Below are 23,976 nucleotides of genomic sequence, written 5' to 3'. Positions count from 1 at the left end.
GAAAAAACTTGTTTATTCAGCCTGAAAGTGATGACACTGAACTTTGTCATTTTTATGTATGGACCCAGTTATTACAGATATGAATTATGGCTCATCAGTTTTACACTACCTAACACTAACCCTTAGAATGGTGTCACATGAACACAACCTATTCTGTAATAATTATTTGTCTCACCTTTGAATCTTTTCCAAGAAATGAGTTGATCACATTGACAACAAAGTTCTTCATTTTTGTGAAATCAGCTGCGTTTACACTGCCTGAACCGTCCAACAGAAATGCAATGTCTGCTGGTTGGCTTGGGCAATCTGGTGAGACAAAAGCATACCAAACACAAATAAATCATTCCTGAATCATGCACTTGTCCAGGGCAGTCATGAGTCAACATACCTGCAGTTGAACTTGGAGTGGTTCTTCTGAGAATGTTACTTTGATCCATTTCCAAGCATAGACCATTGTACATGGTAATGCTTCTGCAATCCTTTGGGATGGTTGGCCCACAAACCTGATGGAGAAGTCTTCATTATTATCATTGATGCTACAATACTGGAAATAGTAATTTATTTTATCATTTAAGGAATCTGCCATCTGCACCGAACTTTTATTATAAAATAGAATAATTAATCCAAAAATAAGTTACCTCCAGTCTCTTGCTCTAAAACAGTGGTGGGCAAACTATGGCCCGCGGGCCACATCCGGCCCGCCGGGCCTTTCAATCCGGCCCGCCAAGCTTTCTTTTTTTTTTTTTTCTGCCCTCAGGCATCCGTCTGGACTTGTATCCTTTATAAATATGATGTGAAATGAATTAAATAATAGATTCAATAGCCTATATTTGACAGAAAAGTGATATTTTATTTGATATTTAATTTTTTGGGATTTTTTTTTTTTTTCACACCAATGATCGCGGGCCGGCCCTTCGCTACTTGCCTGGATTCGAATATGGCCCTCGGAGGAAAAAAATTGCCCACCCCTGATCTAAAACCTACAAATCAAGTTAACCCAGTTAATCTGGGGGTGATAAAAACATGAACTTTAACAGCTACATTAAATTAATAACATCAGTTTCCTTTTACCATCTAAAACCATCTAAACCAGTCTAAACCAGACTTGGAGAGACTTTTCAATGTGTTTGCCTCCAGTAGATTAGACTTCTGTAACGACCTGCTCACTGGCCTCTCCAAACAAGCTGTAAAACAGCTGCAGTTCATCCAGAACGCTGCTGCTCAGGTCCTGACTAGAACCAGGAAGTACCATCACATTAGTCCTGTGCTCAGGTCTCTGCACTGGCTCCTGTGGCTCAGAGAATAGACTTTAAAGCAGCTCTGCTTGTGTACAAGTCTCTCCATGGCCTAGCACCAAAGTACAGGACTAAACATCATGGACCGGCCTCCTGCTGTTGCTTGAGTCAGGACTAAACATGGACCAGCCTCCTGCTGGTGCCAGAGTCAGGACTAAACATGGACCGGCCTCCTGCTGGTGCCAGAGTTAGGACTAAACATGAAGAAATCTGCATTTCAGTTTTATGCAGCTAAAATCTGGAACAGTCTTCCTGAAGATGTGAGACAGACTTCTGCTCTGACATTTTTCAAATGTAGACTAAAACAGTTCTGTTTAGCTGTGCACATGACAGAAGAGATTTTATCTGCACTCTTCTCTTTTAAAGTTAATTTTATCATGATTATTTATAGTTTATAGTTGTTATTTATGTCGGTTTGTATTCTAATTTCAACATTTCTTTTCATGTTACGTAAAGCACTTTGAATTACTTTATGTACAACTTGTCCTCTATAAATAAACTTGTCTTCCCTTGACATACAAATGTGATGCAACTAAGAGGAAGCAAGTCCAGCAGCCAGATTTAACTTCTACCATATGTAACTCACTAAACCAAAGCAACATGTAAGAAAATGCAGTAACACAATTTAAACATATCACTTACAGAATACTTAAGAACATAGCTTTAATAATTTACCAGAGACTTTTCACTACTAGGGTCAAATGCCATTGACAAACCAAGAGAGGTGTTGACCGCAAAATCTGGCACTGTGAACATAGAGATAGTATTAATGAGCAGTGAATAATCATCATCATCACCACCACCATCAACTTTATTTGAATGCCACTTTACTGAAAATATTCTAAAATATACCAAAGTTAGGTCAGTTTAGGTCATTGTGGAGGGGAAATGTGATAAAAGAAATGGTTGACACATACATGTAACAGATATTTCTCTGCAGTTCTTACTCGCAGGTAAACACTTGTATATCTGCCCTCGTCCTTGTCTTGAATACTGCTTGAAAGGAGCGCTGACCAGCAGGCTGTGGAGAAACATCCATATAGACAGTCACATCTCAAGTATTTCTTGTAATATGACTTTATTGTTCTCACTTACCCATTTCGTTTCTGAATCACCTTGTGTCCAAATCCTGCTGCATCGTTAATGAAAGACTTCCAAGCCCCAGGTTCAATGTTAAAACTACCGACGCTCTGCAACACTAAAGACAAGAAAAAGGACACAAATATGCACATTAGTTGTTTTCACACATAAGTATAAGTATAATCCTCCAGTCCCGCTTCACACAACTAGTCAGCACACACGGGAGCTTTAAAATTTGCATCTGTTTAGTGTAATGGAACATTAAAACAACTTAAATGAGACTTACATGAAAATGTAATTTAAATCAGTAAGTATTTACTAATTAAGAATTGCTTAAAACTGTTTTTTTGTGCTACTGCGTCCAAGTTATTTCTCTTATGGATCATAAAGTTTGTATAAGTCTGAGTAGTATTGGACAAATGCAGTTTTAGTAGGGCTACATGTACTTGAGTTTCCTGGTCTGAGTGGTCGGTCCCTAGATCCTTTTCTGTGTGAACACGCATCAAATGGGTGAAAGGAGTGCATTCATTTCAATTAATAACAATACTAGTACCGTAGTTTAAACGTATACATGGACTTTAATGAATCCCATCACTCCAGTTTTCTATTGATCTTCTAAAAAAAGTTGGTGTTGTAAAGTTCAACATCTTGGCTTAATTATTTCTTAAGATAGAACTTTGAAATATAGCAGTAATTCTGAGCCCAAGTAGAGGAAATGGTGCTCCCTCCTGGTAATTGTGTTATTTTACATTATATGAAATTAAATAAGTCTAAATTTATACACGTAGCGAGTGGTATGACATAAGAAGATAAGTAGACCTGTAAATATATAGCATGAATAGGCTTTAGTGTAGGTTAATGATAACACTAAACATTAAATAGAACATATGTTGTATATTTCAAGGGCAAAATGTCCTACCTGAAAAAATGATTATAGTTTTGATCCCATACATTGTGTTGATCTCTTGTGAAACCTTCGTAGACAGTTCCACATCACATCTGTGCTGTGACAAAAGAGGGGATGATTCTTTTTCATTGCTAAGGGGCCAGTTTGAGGAACTCTTTCCTCGCTGGGGGGGAAAGAGCCTGAGCTTGTGCGGGAGGTTGAGCGATACCGACTAGATATAGTCGGCCTCACCTCCACGCACAGTTTGGGCTCTGGAACCCATCTCCTCGAGAGGGGCTGGACGCTCCACTTCTCTGGTGTTGCCCACGGGGAGAGGCAGCGGGCTGGTGTGGGCTTGCTGATAGCCCCTCAGCTCAGCCGCCACGTGTTGGAGTTTACCCCAGTGAACGAGAGAGTCGCGTCCCTTCGCCTTCGGGTGGGGGACAGGTCTCTCACTGTTGTGGCGGCCTACGGGCCGAACAGCAGTGCAGAGTACCAGGCCTTCTTGGAGTCCTTGGGAGGGGTACTGGACAGTGCACCGACCGGGGACTCCATTGTTCTACTGGGGGACTTCAACGCCCACCTGGGCAATGACAGTGACACCTGGAGAGGGGTGATCGGGAAGAACGGCTTCCCCGATCTGAACCCGAGCGGTGTTCAGTTATTGGACTTCTGTGCTAGCCACGGATTGTCCATAACGAACACCATGTTCAAGCACAAGGGTGTCCATCAGTGCACATGGCACCAGGACACCCTAGGCCGGAGGTCAATGATCGACTTTGTTGTCGTGTCATCTGACCTCCGGCCGCGTGTCTTGGACACTCGGGTGAAGAGAGGGGCAGAGTTGTCAACCGATCACCACCTGGTGGTGAGTTGGGTCCTTTGGGGGGTGCTCCGGGAGTACAGGGTCCGGGGCCCTTTGCTCAGGGCTGTCCGGTCCCTGTATGACCGGAGCAGGAGCTGTGTTCGCATCGCCGGCAGTAAGTCAGACCTGTTCCCAGTGCATGTTGGACTCCGCCAGGGCTGCCCTTTGTCATCGGTTATGTCCATAATTTTTATGGACAGAATTTCTAGGCGCAGTCAGGGGTCGGAGGGTGTCCGGTTTGGGGACCACAGGATTCCATCTCTGCTGTTTGCAGACAATGTTGTCCTGATGGCTCCATCAAACCCGGACCTGCAACATGCACTGGGACGGTTTGCAGCCGAGTGTGAAGCGGCTGGGATGAGAATCAGCACCTCCAAATCCGAGGCCATGGTTCTCGACCGGAAAAAGGTGGCATGCCCTCTCCAGGTGGGTGGGGAGTCCTTGCCCCAAGTGGAGGAGTTCAAGTATCTCGGGGTCTTGTTCACGAGTGAGGGAAGGATGGAGCGTGAGATTGACAGGCGGATCGGTGCAGCGGCTGCAGTGATGCAGTCGCTGCATCGGACCGTTGTGGTGAAGAGGGAGCTGAGCCGAAAGGCAAAGCTCTCTATTTACCGGTCGGTCTACGTTCCTACTCTCACCTATGGTCATGAGCTTTGGGTAGTGACCGAAAGAACAAGATCGCGGATACAAGCGGTCAAAATGAGTTTCCTCCGCCGGGTGGCTGGGCGCTCCCTTAGAGATAAGGTGAGGAGCTCGGCCACATGGGGGGAGCTCGGAGTAGAGCCGCTGCTCCTCCACATCGAGAGGAGCCAGCTGAGGTGGCTCGGGCATCTGTTCCGGATGCCTCCTGGGCGCCTCCCTCAGGAGGTGTTTCAGGCATGTCCCACCGAGAAGAGGCCCCTATGTTGACTTCATTGACAAGCTGATTAGCAATTTCAGCAACAGGTTCAACAGCTTCAACCTTGGGCAGCAGCTCCTCCTGTTGATTCAGAATCCTTTCCTCATCAGAGAAGTCAGAGGATTTTGGAAGGAAGCGACTCAGTGGCACATGCAGGATCTCTACAGCTTGAGCTCATTGATCTGAGGGAAATGCTGCATTAAGAGAGCATTTTGAGACAACTGACCCTGCTATTTTCTGGTTACAGACTGTTTCTGAGAGTGTGTTCCCTGGTTTAACCAAAGTAGCACTGTTCACCTTGACTATGTTTGGATCGACTTACAGCTGTGAGTCAGCTTTTTCCACTATGAACATTGTCAAAAACAAGTACCGTTCTAGGATCAACAATGAACACCTAGATATGCGCCTGAGAATGGCACTAACTTCATTCCAACCAAGATATAAATTACTGGCAGGTCAGCCACATGCTCATTTTTCTCATTAAAGGTCCAGGACCCTATAAGAAAAGTAAAAGAAAAATAATTAAAAGAGAAAAGTTCAGAGAAAAGACTCAGTTCTGTTTGCATTTCACCCCCTAAAAAGCCACTTGATTTCTGAAGATGTGGACTTTTTTTCTGGAAAAGTAGGCCTTCATTTTTTTGGGGCTGGGACCTCCTTATTTAAAGAACAAAGATGAGAGAATGTTAAGTCAATGCTCTGTTTGCACATTTTAGTTTTTTAAGTTATTTAAGAGAACAATTAGTTTTTTTTTTTTATTCTGAGGTTTCTGTTTTCTTTATTCTGAAATAAAGGCCTTGAATTTATTTGCCTGGGACTACTTTTATTTATGGTAAAAGAGATAGTTATGCACCCAGATGAGTGTGTGAGTCAGACAATATAACATTCATCAAGTGACCTCCGGCTTTTATGCGTTTTGGCTCTGGCGCCGCCTGCTGGTTGCTTGATTAAAGCCCACCCTGCCACATCACGCTCACGCCACAACTTTAGGTCTAATGGGCTTACATTTTGTGCTTGACTCCATGCCACTCTATCAAAAGTTTAGGAGTGAAAGGGAAAAAAGTGAAGCACTTCTGTGCGACCACAAATTCAGGTTTAATTTAAAATGAATATTTTTAAAACAATAGAAAAACACAAATGATCTAAGTACTTAGTTTAACAAAAAAGTGTATTTATTGGAAATTTAGACATGAAAAAGTTTACATTATAATACCTTAAAGGCGGTATGGACGATTTTTCGGCGATTTGAGAACGCAGGCGGAAGTGCGCATGCGCACATCCCCGTGCGGACTGATACAACACACACGTGCGTTTGTTTATTAGCGCAACGGAGCGCATCGCATCTCTCGTCTCCTGTAGATTTCTGTCTTTCTCCGTCTTCATTTTGCCCCGTACACTGAGGGAACTATATTATGATAGATCCATGCGCTTAGGCACGCGGAAACGTGGGGACGAGCCTGACGCGGCTGCAGGTGAGCGGTAGGTGGGTTTTATGATTGATATGTGGCAGGACAAATGATTTATCCACGCCACGAGGAAATATGATAAAAAATTTGCTGAAAAAAATCGTCCATACCACCTTTAAGTAGGCCCGTTTTCATAAAAGTTTGAAAAACTGCATACAAATTAGGCTAAATGAACTGTTTTGTAAATACATAGAACATTATTATATTATAGGCTATGTTAAATCATGCGAGTGGTTATTCTGGAGCACCATCCAGAGCCCCTTCCTGTCCTTGGGCCTCATCAGCAATCATCTGCTGGTATTTACTCTTGAAAAATCCAGCCTGTAGAACAGATGCAGATACAATGTCGGAATGTGTAATAGTGTTTTGTTTTTTTCCATAGTTGTTATTCTACCTACCTTGTACAAGACTGCAGTAAGTAACAACACCAGTGCCAGAGCTCCCACTGAGCCTCCAATGATTTCTTTGGTGAAGTCCACCTCAGTATAGACTTCTACCTCTGCTTCAATCTGTGTGTGTTAGATTTTCAAAAAATATTCCTGATAAAAAATATTTTCAAAGTTGCCAATAAAGAGGAGACTGTACCTTGATGGGGTTGTTTTTAGACGAATAGAAAATAAACCTGCTTGTGTCGTAATCCAGAATGGCTGTGCTGATGAGGGAAAACTTGGCAGAATTTAGTCCAATCTGTGTAAAGTAAATGTTTATCAGGGAACAATGGCTTCAATCAGGTCATATTTCATTTGTTTGTATGTGTTCTACGGAGTAAGGACCTGCTCAATCCATCCTGAGCTGAGATTTGCAGAGATGATGTAATCTTTACTCTCCATTCGCCCCATGAAGCGAGTACACCTGAAAACCCTGCATTTGGCCACACTGCAGTTCTGTTTGTGGTTGAAATGTCAAATACATACACAAATGATTGGATTTTATCTTCAACTTTAATTTTAATGTTACCATACTGATTATGACAGATTGATACTGACCACAAACATGTTCTCCTGTATTTGTGGAACAAAATCTGCCAGAGTTGGCTCTTCATCCCTGTCTTTTTGACAGTCTGCAATCTGAAAACAATTTAGATCCATCTCAAGTGCAGTACAATGAAAAGTGAAAGAAGTTTTATTGAAAAAATAAACGATTTCTTAAAACTATCTTTATATTTGAAAGAATTTCAATGGATGACACACTATATGACCTTTATATTAACTATCGGGTAAATGCCCTTGATATCAACTACATCGGTAGCAGTAAATGTCTTTCTCTACTTTGTTTTACCTCCAAAGAATCAGAATCCACCCAGATGTCCTTTTGGCCAAGCTTTATTGGCACTCGGATCACCACAGAGAAATTCAATGCTCTGATCTCATTTGTAACCTGCAAAAAGGAGCATTTTATAATATGAAAATGTGCATACGCACCCCAAAATCTTTGTATTTTACCTTAATTGACTGATTGACTGGCTTCTGCAGATCATTTTTACCATGTGTAAAATTGGTGTAGCTGTGTGAACTAAAGAGATTTTATGTCAGGAAAAAATCATTATAATAATGAAAGCATTTTGTACTAAATGCACCCAACCTTCCAATTGTCATTGAAATGCTGTATTTAACATCAATTTCTCTCATTTTGTATCGCTGGGATGTTTGGGACGACTGCTCATTCCCACTACAAGTAAAGGACACAAATAAAAATGTAGGTGACTTTATGGTTATATATGGTGTTATTTTTGTTGATGCTACAGTAAATTGCACCTGGTTGCATTTGCAGTGATAAAAATCCTCCTCTCAAGTTGACTGTTGGCGTTAAATCCATATGAGACAACAAAAAAGGCCTAGAAACAATACCAAATAAATTATAGGCAACTGATGGTGGAGGTTACATGAGAAATGATTTACAAACCTTTGCATTGCTCTTAAAAATAGGTTTATCAATAAAGCATTCTGTCCTTCCTCGTGTCAAAGTGTCTTCACTGTCCACGGAGTTACAGTCAATTCTCCCCTATACAAAAATAAATGAATGAAGAAATAACTAGGAATAATAACATTTTTAATTATTATCAGGCAAACTACTTACTTGAAGCCCAGTGAACTTCCGGTAGGAGAGGCCAGCAGGATATGTCAGGATGACTCTGGTGTAGTAGGAATTTTCCTCTCTATTGTGTAAGGAAACTGTTACATTGAACAACTCATCAATGCCTACTTGGACCACAGAAGATCTATAAAGTCAAAATGATTATTAAGTAACTAAAATAGTAATATTCCAAAAGACTGGATACTACATAAGAAAAACTGTGTACTTGGTGAAGTTTAAGTCCACTATGAGGTTGTCTGTACACGTCTCATCCGTCCCACAATTGATCTCAAACCCCAACTGAAATGATAATATTTGGATGAAATATAAGCTATGTTAGAGTGTAATATATCAATCCCACGTACATATTTGTTCATTGTTGTGGGTGACTGTTGAGAGAGACTTGGAGTGAGACTTGGAAGGAAGCTTTCAAATGTGAAATGCATTTCATTGTAAAGAGGATTGAGAGCGTCTTCAGGGCAGGACTGCAAGTAAAGAATACTCAATATTAATAGAACAACACACAGTATCCAGTGGTATATGAATGAACATTTCTAACCTGTATAAAGAAATTGATATTAACACACTGCTGACGGTCCAATGAAATGGTGAGATTTCCTGTTGTCTTTTGTTCTTTCTCCTTGATGAATGCCCGGTGATGTGGGACAGTGCGAGTTGCATCAAAAGTAAAAGTATAATTGAGATTGGCCTGAGCTGAAAAACACATATATTCAGCGAATGTAGAAAAAGCTTCAGTTGTAGTCATCTGGACTCAGTTAGAAAAAATAGACGTTTCGGCTCTCATCCAATAGTCATTGTCAATAAGAGAATTTAGCATTTAGAATTTAGACCTAAATTATTTTATTGACAATGACTCTTGGATGAGAGCCGAAACGTCTATTTTTTCTAACTGAGTCCAGATGACTACAACTGAAGCTTTTTCTACAATGGAACACTCCTGGACGAATGAGGGATTACACCGACATATTCAGCGAATATTTAAAAGCGAATTACTCAAACTTAAATGAATACCTTGATCTAGTCTAGTGACTTTGGACATAGTGAAGCAGACAGCAGCTATGGCTTCAATAGGTTTGGAACAGTCTGGGTTCTGAGTTGGGATCAGCTCTGGCGTGAAGGAAATCGTAGCATCGACTTTTACAATTGGTTTGGACCTGAGACACAAGAATGAAAAATGTTTTTTTTTAAATGCAAATTAAGGAATTATCATACACATGAGTGATAATGTAAGTGACAGAGTGATAGTTTACGCTGAACAATTTGCTTTAGTCTGTAATTGTTAGGGAAATAAATTCTTCTTCATACGACCACGTCCTGTCTTGTTTTCTCAGTTATATTGAATCCAACACTGACTAACACAGTCTGTAAAAATGATTGTTAAAAGGAAACAATTACACTTTTTCAAATAAATGTTTGACTTGTGAACAGTACATTTCTAGAGTTTCTAGTGATGCCCAAACTCCCACAACGTTAGTTTCATGTAAAATTGGCCACTACCCAAAAAATTTGTTCGCTTTCAGCACCACGGCCAGGGCGCCAAAGAACGGGATTGGATGAGTTGACAGTTTAGAACGACAAAAAAAGCCTGCAGTAGATATTAAAGTGTTTATTGGCCTTTAAAACGATGTCTTACGTGTGCTGATTACAAGACAAAGACTCTGCAGTTTAGCAGCACCTTTCCTGTTACACATCATTCAAACTGTTGGATAAACGCTTTACTTTCTCCATGGTGCAGCCGTAGTGCAACATGGGCTCAAACAGCTGCCGTGCTCCGTGCCACAGCCGCCCGCAGACAGGAGCAGCTGTTATGTTCACACGTTCTGCTCATCCAAGTTGTTTTTCTTACGTGCTCATTGTGTGCACTTAAGTTTTATGCACCGATTCTAACCTTTTTGTCATCCCTTGGACAAACTCAGTAGAACACTGAAGTGTATTAAAACTAGGTCCATGCAAAGTTAGGCCTCATTCTGAGACTGGCTTTTAGGAATATGTGTGTTTCTACCAAAATGTCTATTCCACGGAATGTAAGGGGCCCACATCTGATTAACTACCGAATGGGAGATGTCTCCATTGGCTGCGAGGCCTTGAGATGCCTTGTGTACATCTGTGTAAGCGCATGATCTCATTTCTGTAACTTCTCCCCTGGTGCTACCCAAATAAGGATACCTTTACATCTTGCTCTCTCATTGGCTAATCCGTTGGTACATGGATAGGGTCATACCTGTCAGATATTGTTTATCGGTCTTTGTGCGTTTTCAGTATATAAAGGCGAGATACGCCCAGAGACGAGGTTCGTCTTCCTGATCACCAGCGGACCCAGGGCGCTGTTTTCTGCTGTCCTGTATTTGACACTGCTTTCTCTGTAAATAAACTACCTTGAAAAGTTTGCAGAGCTTTGTCAGCGTGAATCCTTTGTCTACACCCGACGCCCCAAACGAGCATTGATCCAGCCACCACAAAATGGCGTCACGAAATCGGGACGGATTGCAGACTGGATCGAAGCCTCTAAACAGCAGAAAATCATTGGCCTAGGTGAGTTTTACCTTTCGACCTTTGGTTTGATGCTGTGTGAGTGCTGTTGTCCTATGCCTGTTTCCGTTAAAGAGCTGTGTGGAGGTGATGCTCGGTGAGGCGCGTGTGTGGGAAAGGGGGACACGTTTAAAAATGTGTTAGTTGAATTTGGAAAGATAAATTGTTTTTGTCTAAATACTGAGGAGACGTAGTGATCAAAGACCCTAGATTTAGCATTATTTACCATAGGCCTCGGTGAAGAGTCAGACTAGTATCTAAGTGATGATATACGTGTCCAAAAATGTATTTTGAACTAAAACTGAAAATATAGACGGTTAACGGAAAGAACCTGTCAGAAATAAAACGGCAGAGAGGTGAGATCTAGCCCCCACCTTTGCTCATTTCTCGTTTCTGCTCCGTGTGTGCGGCCTGCAGTTCTGTGTGTCTGTGTGTGCCGAGCAGAGAGAGAAGGAGAGAAGAGAGGGGAAGAGAGAGAGGAAGACGTGACGTAAAGTCGTTACGGTAGTAGATGTTAACCCTGGCCAGGAGAGAGAGAAAAAATAAATGCATTATTGTTCCTAAGGTGGTTGTGTTGAAAAGAGAATAAAAAGTACCTGGGAACAGTTTCTTCAAGTTCGAAGAAACGCCGAAGTTTTAAGTTGAAAGAAAAAGAAGATAATAAAGTAGTGCCCCGGGGACAGTTTGACCCTCAGAATGGGTCTTTGTGTTTTGAGAAGTAACGTTACTGTTTAAAGTTTAAAGTATGAGAGCTCCAGGCGCTAAGCCCCCACCTTTTTTGTTTTCCTTTCTGCTGCTGCGTTTTTGTGTGTCAGTGAGTGTCGGAGAGAAAGGGGAAGGGAGCAAATTGCTAAACTGAAGAGAGAAGATTTAGTTTTTAGCGCTGTTACAGTTTGAAGTTGAGATTAAAAAGCATGAAAATAAGTTTTACGTTACTCGAGTTTGTTGTTTGTTTGTTGGTTTTTATGTGGGATTTTGTTTTTTTGGTTAGTTATCCTTGAGGCTGGAACTCGAAGGTTATTTTGTCTTTGTGCGTTTCTTTGTTTGCAGAGTAAAATTGTGTTTTTAGGGTGCGGTCTGAGAGAGGACACAGATAGTCTTTCTAAGTTTGAAGAAACGTGAAGTTTAACTTTAAGTAAAAAGAAATTTACTTTAAGTTGAGCAGCGGATGTTGTCTATGTGTGAGTGCTGATCCGGAGTGTGGAGTCGTTTTTGTCGGTCATTTTTATATTAATTTCTTCGCTCTGTGGAGTCTGTTAAGAGATGTTTCAAGGGGGACAACTGGACCGCGTTTGAGATAGTTTTTAGAAGTCGGGGGCGGAGTTTAGCTCCTCCTTCAGGGTGTGAAGAAAGACAGAGAAAGAGTGAAGGCACGGCGGAAGTGCCCAGACAGAGGACAGGAAGAAAGACTGAGCAGGTTAACGCTATTGGGGGCGGAGCTATTGGCTCCTCCTACATGTGTGTGAGGCAGAGCAGGGTGCGAAGAAGTAGCAGGAAAAGAGAGAGAGAAAAAAGCAGATTGTTAGATACATCGGACTAAGAGGCAATCTCGACCGTTTGTTATCACAGGCTGGAAGTTGGAGATAAAAAGAGGTTAATTAACGAGAAAATAGAAAGAAATTAATGAATTAATAAATAAATAAATAGATAAGTGAAGGACGAATGATGGTATTACAAAAATAAGATACTTTATTGGATGATTAAGAAAATTATTCATGATGAAAATTATGTTATGATAATTGTTTGAAATAACCTGAATTGGCAAAGGATTAACGTGAACTAATCACTGTTTTTTCTTTTCTGTTATTGCGACAACATACGAGATCGGAGTGACAGAAGGAAACAGGAAACGGAGCAGAACAGTTTGACGAAACCAAGCCGTCAACTGGAGGAGAAGACCTTGGAAAAGGCCAGTTTGTTTCTATTCACAAACTCTTGCATTAAAAAAGACTGTGTAATTACACATTTATAATCACATACTTCTGTTATACAAAAACTTGGCAATGACTGATTTTTGGGGGTACACATAATTACATAAGATAAGGCGTATCTTTATAATTGAGAACCGTTGCATTGGCGTGGTCCATTGTGAGTTAAGAGAATTGTTTTTATGCTACTTAATCGGATAAAAAATAAGTTATATATATATATATATATATATATATATATATATATATATATATCATAATTTGAATAACCAGTGATACAATATCCTAATTTGAGTCGAATAAGATACATTTTGGAATTGTGTATCGTTAAGTCAGATAGAAAATAACTTAGATCTGATTGACATTGGTCACCGATTTCTGATTGTTGGTGTTTACCATGCGATAAGACATAGTACTACAATTAAGAATTTTACATTTTTAGTTGGTCCACTGCGTATCCTGAGATTTTGCTGAAATTTAACTTCAATTGAATAAAAATATAGCTTTGATTTTCTCATATCTTAAGGTTAATTGGATAAGGTATAATTTTGAATTTGTTTATTGTTACTCTTTAGTTAGATAAAAATAACTTTGGTTTTTGATAGACATTGGATTTATTTTTACTCTTTAGTTATAATTCAGATTTTTGATTGACATTGAACACCAATTTCTTTCACATCTGCTGAGATTGGCAAACGGTCTTTGAAGTTTTTACCAAGCAGCTAAATAACTTGGGAAGTGAGGTAAATGAATTTAACAAAATAAAATAAAATAAATCTAAAGAAAGAAAATATAGCATGATGGCGACATCAAGACTAAATACTACAGTGGATTTGGTGCAGATAAACAATCATCTTGTGAAGGACGTAATTAAAATACTACAGGTGTTGATCGAAACATACAAAGCCAACCAAAAGAGAGGAAGAATTGGACGGAAATGCAAAGAGAAGAGAAGAATTGAATTGGAAGTGATGCAACTGTTCGAAAACGAAGTTGTAAAATGGTTCAAAAACAAAGAACGAAGAGATAAAATGAAGATGGAGAGTGAAAAGAACATGCCAATAGTGGACAAAGTGAGGGAAGAGATCAATAGATCATCCTCAAATACGCAGGCAACAGTGAAGATGCCTCCACCTTACGAGAAATTACAGGATATTGCAAAAGAATATCCACAGCTCCAAGTGATGACTCAAGATGGAAGATACAAAATTGAAGATGAAAATGAACAAGTAATAGAGACTGGTAAAGCTACAACAACTGTAACAATGTATCAAAAACTCAAAAACAAGAAGAAGTCAAGCTCAAAAACCGTGGAACAAAAACTCAGAAAATTGTCCACCAAAAATGACAAAAGTGATGAAGAAGAAGGAGCAGCGAATGGATACGATCCAGCTGTGAAGAGAGTTTTGGCTGCCGCGGAGAAGAAAGGAAAGAAGTCATTAAAGGTGACATACAAAACACAAAAGGAGAACAATGACACTGAAACAGCGGACAGCGATGAAGAGTCAGAAGATGGATCGGATTCAAATGAAGAGACTCAAGATCAGAGTGATGATTCTGATTCAACATCCTGGAGAGATGCAGAGAACAGACCGAAGGCATCTAGAAAACATCGACTTTCATTCTCAGAGCTTTCGCATTATGAACTGCACAACAGAACATTGTTAAAGGGAATAAACCAGAGGATGTGCCCAATAATAATAAAAGGACAACGTTTGGAATACAAACCATGGCAAAATGTCGATATGTCGGATTTGATGGAAAAGTTGCCCATACTCCAAGATGGTGCACACCCCTGGATAGCTAAACTGGAGGAGATGCTAGTGGGGACACAAGCTGCAATGGGAGATATGAAGAGACTACTAGCAACTATTCTTGGCATGGCAGGGATGCAAGAAGTCTTGACAAAAGCAGGACTGAACCAATATGCGAAGACAGCAGTGTACGACGCAGAGCTGTTCGTCGCTCGAAAAGGGACAATATGGAGAACATTAAGTGAGATGTTTCCAACAAACGTTCATCCAGATAATATCATTATTCAACCACTTGGACAGGAGGAGAATCCGAGAGTATACGTATCAAAAGCTTATCAAGTGTGGAGAAATGTCACTGGCAACAATCCAGAGTTGAATCAAATGGAGAAATCAATTCTGCGAGCTAAAATTCAGAAAGGCTTGCCGATACCAGTAAGAAGGAAATTGGAAAAAGTGGTTGGCCTTGGAAGCATGACAATTAGTGTTTATTCAGACCACATAGCTCATCACGTGGAGCTATATCGGAAAAAGGTACAAGACCAAGAGGTGATGGAAAAGCTAGATCAAGTGCATTTGGTTGACACTAAGAAGAAAGAAAAGAGACAAGCGATGGTGATACAAAATCATCCTCAAGTGAACCAGCCATTGCCTCAAACACAACCAAACCAGGTTCAGAATCTGCCACCACAGACAGGGTCATGGGGACCACAGACTGTCTTCACCAAACCAGCCTTTAACCAGCAACAAACCTGGGGAGATAGAGGCAGAGAAAACTACAACAGAGGTAATTTCAATAAGGGAAACCCGAAGAGATCTTCAGCAGAATGTTACAATTGCGGACGGCTTGGTCATTACGCCCGTGAGTGCAGGAAAGAAAGAGGAAGCTTCAGAGGAGAATGCAGAGGAGGTTTCAGAAGCGGGTTCGTAGGAAGATACAACGGACCAGCCATACGACAGAGAGGCCCGGTAAACCCTTACAGGGGCCTGGGGTTTGGGGTTTAACAGATGCCCTGAAGATCCGAGAGGAAGATCAAGGATTCATGAAGATTACAATTGATGAAAGACTGGCCATGGGACTAAAACAGAGTCTAAACATTTTGAAGAAAAAATGTGGCTGAAATTGAACAAGAATCTGAAAAGGACGATTATTCAAAGACATGGATGACATGATAATTATTCACTGAATCAAGAAATGTGCCATAAAGACTCTATCAAGTGTTACAGAAACTATTGGGAAAAAGGGAGACAAAGTCTCAGAAGAAGTTACTATACTGCAAGAAGAATTGGAAAATATAATAATAATAAATAAATAAATAGCTATAGCTAAATGTACTACATAAATTAAGAGTTAAAAGTCTCACAAAGTAAACAGAACAGCCGAAGAAGCTGCAAACCTTGTGACCGGTGAAAATGCAGCGAGGTGAAGTTCTTTAAGTCACACATGAGGTGAATTTGAAAGAAAACATTACATTTTAAAGATGATTTTGATTTTAAAGATTTTAAAGATTTGATTTTAGACTGTTGGTTCTAATTATTCTTGAAGCACATGGCTTAGCGCATGGTGCAAGGAGGAGGTTAAGAGACAATTAGACACCAACCAGAGACAATATTTACTTTGAACTACTTTCAAAACTTGAACAGAAGAGATGCATAATCTGTTGCCAAGTTTGTGTGTAGTGAAGTTTTGTGTAGACAATCATAAGGAGGTGGAGACTGTCAAACAGAATCTTTCTGGTGAAAGACAGAATTTGTGAATAATAAAAAACTGAATAAGTCTAGAAATTTAATCAAATTAGATCAAATTGGTGTTCAATAGGATTTAAGGGGATTAAACTAGATTAAAGACTAGATTAATGTAGGAAACAAATTAGAAATGGACTTTTGGAAAATAATCTAGCAAAATAGAGGTTTAAACTGGGAGAAGAGCTTCCACTGACACTGACAACATTCAAGTGAGTTACAATTTCAAATGAAACCACATGAGTGGTGACGGGGACATATGTCAACGCAGCGTTTGCACTAGTGGTAAGAACCATAGTTTAAAGCTATTAGAGAACAAGATGCAAACAGATGTTAATATATGAGGGAACATTTGACGAGAATTTTCTACAGACATTGCAGACAAATCGGTCTGAAATGGGGGAAAACAGTGGTGACAATTGGAACAGAAATTAATCTCTAAACTAAGGGTTTAAGCAACTTCCACTGACGAAGTTGATTTGATAACTGGGGTCAAAACCAAATAGGAAGCTAAATTTAGTAGTGACTAAAGAGGGGAAATCTTGAATTAAGGGAAAATACTGAAGAGGAAATAATCAGAGAAGATATATTCTTTATAATAATGGGAGAAATATTTAGATTAGAAGAAATTAGGAACGGCGTTTTGCATAAGAAAGTTATAGGGGAAGACAAAATTATAGATTGGTGCTGTTTAGAAATATTTGCATTAATGATTACATTAATGATTAAGCACAAGATGACTCTGTGAGTGAAAGTCAACGTTGACATCAACATTAACTAGGACAACAGCAAAGATGAAGTTGTCTGTTAAAACAGCAAGAACATTGACTATTACATCAACAGCTAAAATGGAAATGGGGTTTAGAATTAGTTAATAGTAAATTAGATTAACTCAACAGGAGTTATCATTCATGGTGATGGTTCCTTAAAGGGGATGCATGCACATGATCATGAATGATGGTTAGCCTATCACTCACATAGAAGGAGTGTTCTGGTTTAAGGGAGGAGTACATTACAGTACATTACATTACATTACATACATTTTTACATTTATTTTCTATTGTTTTTGTTGTATACATTCCATGGATTGTTTTACTTATTAAATTTGGTAAACCATTATATTATCACACTTATATATATATATATATCTATATTCTGTTCACATAAAAAATAAAAAAATACTTTTTAGAGGATGTTTTTACATGAAAAGATCGCAAGCTACAAGATACTGTTCAGTTATTTTTGTTCCCAGGACGATGCTGAAATGCTGTTAAAAAGGGACAATGGACATGGACAATAACAATAACTGGAGTGGACATTGAGAATATCAGAAGAGAACGCTGGAGCCAAACGTCACACCATACCAACACCTTTGAAGACAACATAATCATCGCTGAGAGGAGTGGTGAAAAGAGTTATAATAGAATGTTAAAAGGTTTAAATAAATTATTTGGTTAAATAAGTAAAGGGTTGATGAAATAAATTATACTCATGTGTTGATGTGTTGAGGTGTTGTTGATAATCCAGTGCTGATGTTTAGGTTGTGCGGCGACACGAATATCCTCACACAGTAGCGATTAAGGATTGATTCAATTGGATAATAACTTAAGACTAAATACAAATTTACTCTTAAATTTAATGATAATCAAAGAAGTGAGGCTGTTTAGGTCGCTAGATAACACGATCAAGGACAGCCAGAAGGGGTGGTAGCCAAGATCGGTCAGAACAACTGACGGTTGGTGCCGCGAGATAATTTTTCCTGCTAAACAAAAGTAAGCATCGACAAGCAGGTTTTTGCTCTCGCTTGTCGCTGATTGTGTCTAATTAATTAATTGATCTGAGCTTAATCACTCAGAAAGGAGGAATATGAAGTGTATTAAAACTAGGTCCATGCAAAGTTAGGCCTCATTCTGAGACTGGCTTTTAGGAATATGTGTGTTTCTACCAAAATGTCTATTCCACGGAATGTAAGGGGCCCACATCTGATTAACTACCGAATGGGAGATGTCTCCATTGGCTGCGAGGCCTTGAGATGCCTTGTGTACATCTGTGTAAGCGCATAATCTCATTTCTGTAACTTCTCCCCTGGTGCTACCCAAATAAGGATACCTTTACATCTTGCTCTCTCATTGGCTAATCCGTTGGTACATGGATAGGGTCATACCTGTCAGATATTGTTTATCGGTCTTTGTGCGTTTTCAGTATATAAAGGCGAGATACGCCCAGAGACGAGGTTCGTCTTCCTGATCACCAGCGGACCCAGGGCGCTGTTTTCTGCTGTCCTGTATTTGACACTGCTTTCTCTGTAAATAAACTACCTTGAAAAGTTTGCAGAGCTTTGTCAGCGTGAATCCTTTGTCTACACCCTACGCCCCAAACGAGCATTGATCCAGCCACCACAACACACAGAACACAAACCATCTGTCTGCAGTCTGCACTTCCACTCAGCTCCTGACGCCTGGATTGTGTTTGGCACAGCCAAAAAGCGATGTTTTACACACGTCATCATCCATACAACTCATTCCACTTCTTACAGCCGAGTAACACAACTACAGCCTGACACACTCATGTAGCCCAGGGTGATGACTACAATGAGAAAATACTATAAATCTCCAACACAAGTGCACCCAACACATATATCATTTTAAACATATATCCCAACTGTGAGGCACTGCAGCTCCACAAGCCTGTAGTGCTCTGATATAAAACCTATGCACATAAACATAGACTAGTTTATTACATGAAGATAAGTTTGTTATCACTATCTAAGCATCCGGATCACCTACATCTGTGTTCATGACGTCGTGCCCCTCCCTCCCATGCTCTTTTTAATTGTTCTAATTATTCTAATCGATCTCCCAAATGGGGGGACCGAGGCCCTCATTGCCAGAAGCCCCAAAACGGCATCCATTTCTGTGTTGTTCATGTTTCTCGTGTGTCAATAAACATTTAACCTCGTAGCTGGGGTTGTGGTCCTTACTAGTGAAACACGCAGATATTTTGGAAAATTATTCTTCATATATTAACAGGTTAAGTATTCCTATTCTGGGTTGGTTACTGCGAGAAGCACATCATCCTCTGATAGAAGGCTATCTGATGAAATACTTTTATATGGGGATGATTTTTTTAAACCAATAGCCAGTGGCTCTATTGAAATAATACTAAAGGTGAGAGGCAGTCACCTATGTAATCATTGGATATATTATATCATTTTTGGGACCAAATAAATATTTTTTATCCACCTATATCCAGCATATATTACTATAGATAGTAAGTACTTGCATGTACCTGAGAAGGACAACAGCCCCTTTTGAACCAACCATCAAATCTGGCAGGCCATCACCGCTGAGGTCCAATGATGTCGGACTGATTGATGTGCCAAAGAAAGTCAAACCTGAGCTCACTTCAGAGGCAGTAATTCTCTAGAAGAAGAAAAAAGATCATTATGGAATTTATCTATTCCAAAAAAGCTTGTTGTATGCAAATGATTTGTGAATCAATCTATTAACAAAAACAAATTCAAATCATGCACCATTGTTAAAAAGGTTCCACTAACCTAATAAATACAACAGTAAATAAATCACAAATAATTACAGTCGCAGTCTAGAGGATGAGCAGTTGCAGACATTAGTGATGTCACCCGCTCCATTTAGTAGGACCTCCTTTAGCTTTAATTGCAGCACACATAGTTTCAATAAGCTTCTGCAGTATTAAAAGATTTATTTCCATCCAGTGTTGCATTATTTTTCACCAGTTGATCTTGTATTGATGCTGTGAGACAGAGACCACTGCACAAAGCCTTCTCCAGCTCGTCCCAACACTCTCACTGGGGTTCAGATCTGCAGTACATTAGTTTCTCCTTCTCCTTAGATGTTTTCTCTGCTTGATGCCAATGATTTGACCCTTCTCAAACACACTGATCTTGTCTATGTCTTTCCACATGGTTGTTTCAGAAGACACTCGCTGCATCAGTTGGGTTTAAATACTGTGTTGCAGCTGAAAGATCATCACCTGCAGCAGTTCTCCAGTAGGAGGCTCGGCCCTACTGTATTTGCTTAGTTTAATCCAAGTGGCAACTTTTTTTTGGACAGGCAGTGTATTTTGGAAAATTATTCTATATTTTAACAGGTTAGGTATTCCTATTTATGGGTTTGTTACTGTGAGAAATACTAGTATAGTATAATGGTACTTCTAGACTGTTTAGTCTAGAAACTGTTGTGGAAAAAATATAATCTGGCCCTTTACTTTTTAACTTTCAATTCTATTTCTAATCAGATTTAGTTCTAACAGCCTGACAACCCCTTTTGGCCTGGAAATTTACATGTCCGGACTCCCTGGAGTGGCTAGGAAGTCCCACGTTATGTTTCACACTAGACAAGACATGTGAATTGAATTAATGCAAATGTTATGTACTGTCTCCTTCCTGAAACCACTGTGTCTTTGATGTCCCATTTGCTCCTTGGTTCCTTTGTACCTGAGAGACCAGTGACCGGGAACTTCTGTGTGTGTTTGGTCATGTGACCATCGGTGATTTAAGGAAGGGGACAGAGGTGGGACGGAAGGATTTGGGAGACAGACATTTTGGGAAGCAGGCAAGAGACAGACGCGTGGACTTGGCCTTCTATGAGAATGGCCGAGTCCACTCGAGTTTCTTTCTGATTCAGCCACAAGATTAAACAGTTTACTTTTGAAAGGAGACAACTTGCTTCTTTGTCTTATCTAGAGATTTTTGCCACCACAAAACAAACCTTGGATTTTGCTTACCTGTGAACAGGTAGGATTAATCCTCCTAAACCCGGAGCCATGGTAAATATAAATAGTGCCTTCACCACCATTCTCCATAGGGGCTCCAACAGCAAAATCAGCTAAATTGTCTGAGTTCAGATCTGGCAATACAGCCAAAGATGACCCAAACCTCCCTTTTTCTGGTGCCCCCTTCAGGATTAACGGAGATTCAAAGTGACATTCCACATTCTAATAAAAACATAAGATTATTTAATTTTTCATATTATTATTTAATTTTTTATTATTCCTTAAATAGAAGATCATTTATCTATTACCCAATCAGTTACATCGCAGACATAGACTCTTCCTTCCCTGTCTCTCTCCGTATACATTGGTGCTGATATCAGGAGCAAGTCAGTGTAGCCATCATTATTGACATCCATTGTACAAACTTCCGCCCCAAAATATTCGCCACTCTGAAACTGTAGCAACAGTGACAACAGCAGTTTAGTAAGTGATCATTATAATGATTCTATTCTTAACAGTGACTACATACCTGCCAATCCTTCGGATCGATCGTTTGCTGATTGTTAATGCTGGAAACATACTTCACAATGCCTCTGTGTTGATATCGTGGTGCACCAACAGCTGTAAATGTCCCTTTCAGAGTATTTGCAATAGCAATGGAATAACCTACAACACAAAAGTGTCAAACCATCTGGAAATACACAGTATTGACACATTGCTCTTTCAACAATACAAACCCAGATAACTGTCATTTTCAATGTCTTCAGGCTCATACGAACTCGTCAGTACACCAGAGCGGGTGTACTTCATTAACGCTCCTTTCCACTCATTGGCACCAACAGCTGTGATTTGGAATCCCTAAAGATAAGACAACAATATCTAATATTAATTTAATATTTAGAGTCTTGTATACTCAATAAAAAGGCAATGGACTGTTACCTCTCTAGAAAAGGCTGCACCAAAGCCAAACTGAGACATTTCCATTTTCAAAGTCTCCCCACCTGTTTGAGTTCCTGGATAAAATGTTTGAAATGCATTTGTAGTTATATATATTAGTATATGACTATAACACAAACATATGCCCAATGCAAAGCACTGAATACATGGTCCTCTTTACCTTCAATAGAGAAGATTTTTTCCTGCAAAGTCCGTCTTATTTGATCAAGGGCATCAAAACCGTCAACTCGAAAGACATTACTTTTGGATGATGCAATGGTTTCAAGCTCATTTAACGCTTTCACATTTTTGAACGAATCCCCAACCTATAAGTTTGACAATGTGAGATGATGATTAAAACAAAATGTGTCAATCTATTTTTTGAAGTCAGAATTTATATCTTACCCCAATTGCAAATGTAATAATGTTTTTTTGGTTTGCTGCATCTCTAGCTCCAGGTAAGTAATTACGATCGTTGGACTCTCCATCAGTAATGACAATCAATACATTATTTGCCTTTGGCCGATTACCGTTTGATGATATGAAGACTTCATTTCTGAAAGATAATATTTCATCATTCATCTGTACATATATCTGTTTATATATATTAAAATAATGTATAATGAGTGAAAACTGACATCAATCAGTGTTACTTACACAACTCTCTTTATTGCAGTAGCTGTATAGGTTCCTCCTTGTAGTTGTCGTATATTATTTATTTGTGACTGCCAAGATCCACTGACTTGAAATGTATTGAAATAATAACTAATTTCAAACACATGTGAAAACTGTACGATGGAAAACTGAAAAGAAATAAATATGAATATTAACAATAATAATCTTCACATAATTTGTTTGTCCTTTCAACAGACAACAATCCCACCTTAGAGTTAAAAAAATGCACCACTTTCTGAAAAAACTTGTTTATTCAGCCTGAAAGTGATGACACTGAACTTTGTCATTTTTATGTATGGACCCAGTTATTACAGATATGAATTATGGCTCATCAGTTTTACACTACCTAACACTAACCCTTAGAATGGTGTCACATGAACACAACCTATTCTGTAATAATTATTTGTCTCACCTTTGAATCTTTTCCAAGAAATGAGTTGATCACATTGACAACAAAGTTCTTCATTTTTGTGAAATCAGCCGCGTTTACACTGCCTGAACCGTCCAACAGAAATGCAATGTCTGCTGGTTGGCTTGGGCAATCTGGTGAGACAAAAGCATACCAAACACAAATAAATCATTCCTGAATCATGCACTTGTCCAGGGCAGTCATGAGTCAACATACCTGCAGTTGAACTTGGAGTGGTTCTTCTGAGAATGTTACTTTGATCCATTTCCAAGCATAGACCATTGTACATGGTAATGCTTCTGCAATCCTTTGGGATGGTTGGCCCACAAACCTGATGGAGAGGTCTTCATTATTACCATTGATGCTACAATACTGGAAATAGTAATTTATTTTATCATTTAAGGAATCTGCCATCTGCACCGAACTTTTATTATAAAATAGAATAATTAATCCAAAAATAAGTTACCTCCAGTCTCTTGCTCTAAAACCTACAAATCAAGTTAACCCAGTTAATCTGGGGGTAATAAAAACTTGAACTTTAATAGCTACATTAAATTAATAACATCAGCTTCCTTTTACCATCTAAAAAACATAGCCAAAATCGAAGTTATAATATCTAAACCAAATTTTGAAGAGACTTATCAATGCATTTGTCTCCAGTAGATTAGACTA

General features: G+C 39.4%; 1 protein-coding gene across 1 annotated transcript in view; it reads right to left on the bottom strand.

The window, feature by feature from the left end:
- The window catches only part of itgam.1 (integrin, alpha M (complement component 3 receptor 3 subunit), tandem duplicate 1), a 33,182-nt gene that overhangs the window by 7,389 nt on the left and 1,817 nt on the right, over positions 1-23,976 (bottom strand). The window contains 33 exon segments of the mRNA XM_072455819.1: positions 176-306; positions 389-503; positions 1,971-2,041; positions 2,213-2,316; positions 2,391-2,493; positions 3,295-3,379; positions 5,474-5,520; positions 6,736-6,808; positions 6,886-6,996; positions 7,073-7,174; positions 7,261-7,371; positions 7,474-7,554; positions 7,766-7,864; positions 7,930-7,999; positions 8,069-8,155; positions 8,242-8,321; positions 8,390-8,488; positions 8,564-8,705; positions 8,787-8,860; positions 8,926-9,045; positions 9,120-9,274; positions 9,593-9,735; positions 19,821-19,954; positions 21,297-21,506; positions 21,593-21,739; positions 21,814-21,950; positions 22,022-22,142; positions 22,224-22,297; positions 22,402-22,546; positions 22,626-22,776; positions 22,878-23,023; positions 23,308-23,438; positions 23,521-23,635. Of these exon segments, the coding sequence (XP_072311920.1) occupies positions 176-306; positions 389-503; positions 1,971-2,041; positions 2,213-2,316; positions 2,391-2,493; positions 3,295-3,379; positions 5,474-5,520; positions 6,736-6,808; positions 6,886-6,996; positions 7,073-7,174; positions 7,261-7,371; positions 7,474-7,554; positions 7,766-7,864; positions 7,930-7,999; positions 8,069-8,155; positions 8,242-8,321; positions 8,390-8,488; positions 8,564-8,705; positions 8,787-8,860; positions 8,926-9,045; positions 9,120-9,274; positions 9,593-9,735; positions 19,821-19,954; positions 21,297-21,506; positions 21,593-21,739; positions 21,814-21,950; positions 22,022-22,142; positions 22,224-22,297; positions 22,402-22,546; positions 22,626-22,776; positions 22,878-23,023; positions 23,308-23,438; positions 23,521-23,635 (3,714 nt within the window).

Source organism: Eucyclogobius newberryi, unplaced genomic scaffold, assembly GCF_026437365.1.
Source record: "Eucyclogobius newberryi isolate DKJ021-1_F unplaced genomic scaffold, fEucNew1.0.hap1 SCAF_20, whole genome shotgun sequence".
NCBI classification, from domain to species: domain Eukaryota; kingdom Metazoa; phylum Chordata; class Actinopteri; order Gobiiformes; family Gobiidae; genus Eucyclogobius; species Eucyclogobius newberryi.
The sequence above is the reverse complement of the archived record's forward strand: the minus strand, read 5'-3'. Positions and strand labels throughout refer to the sequence as shown.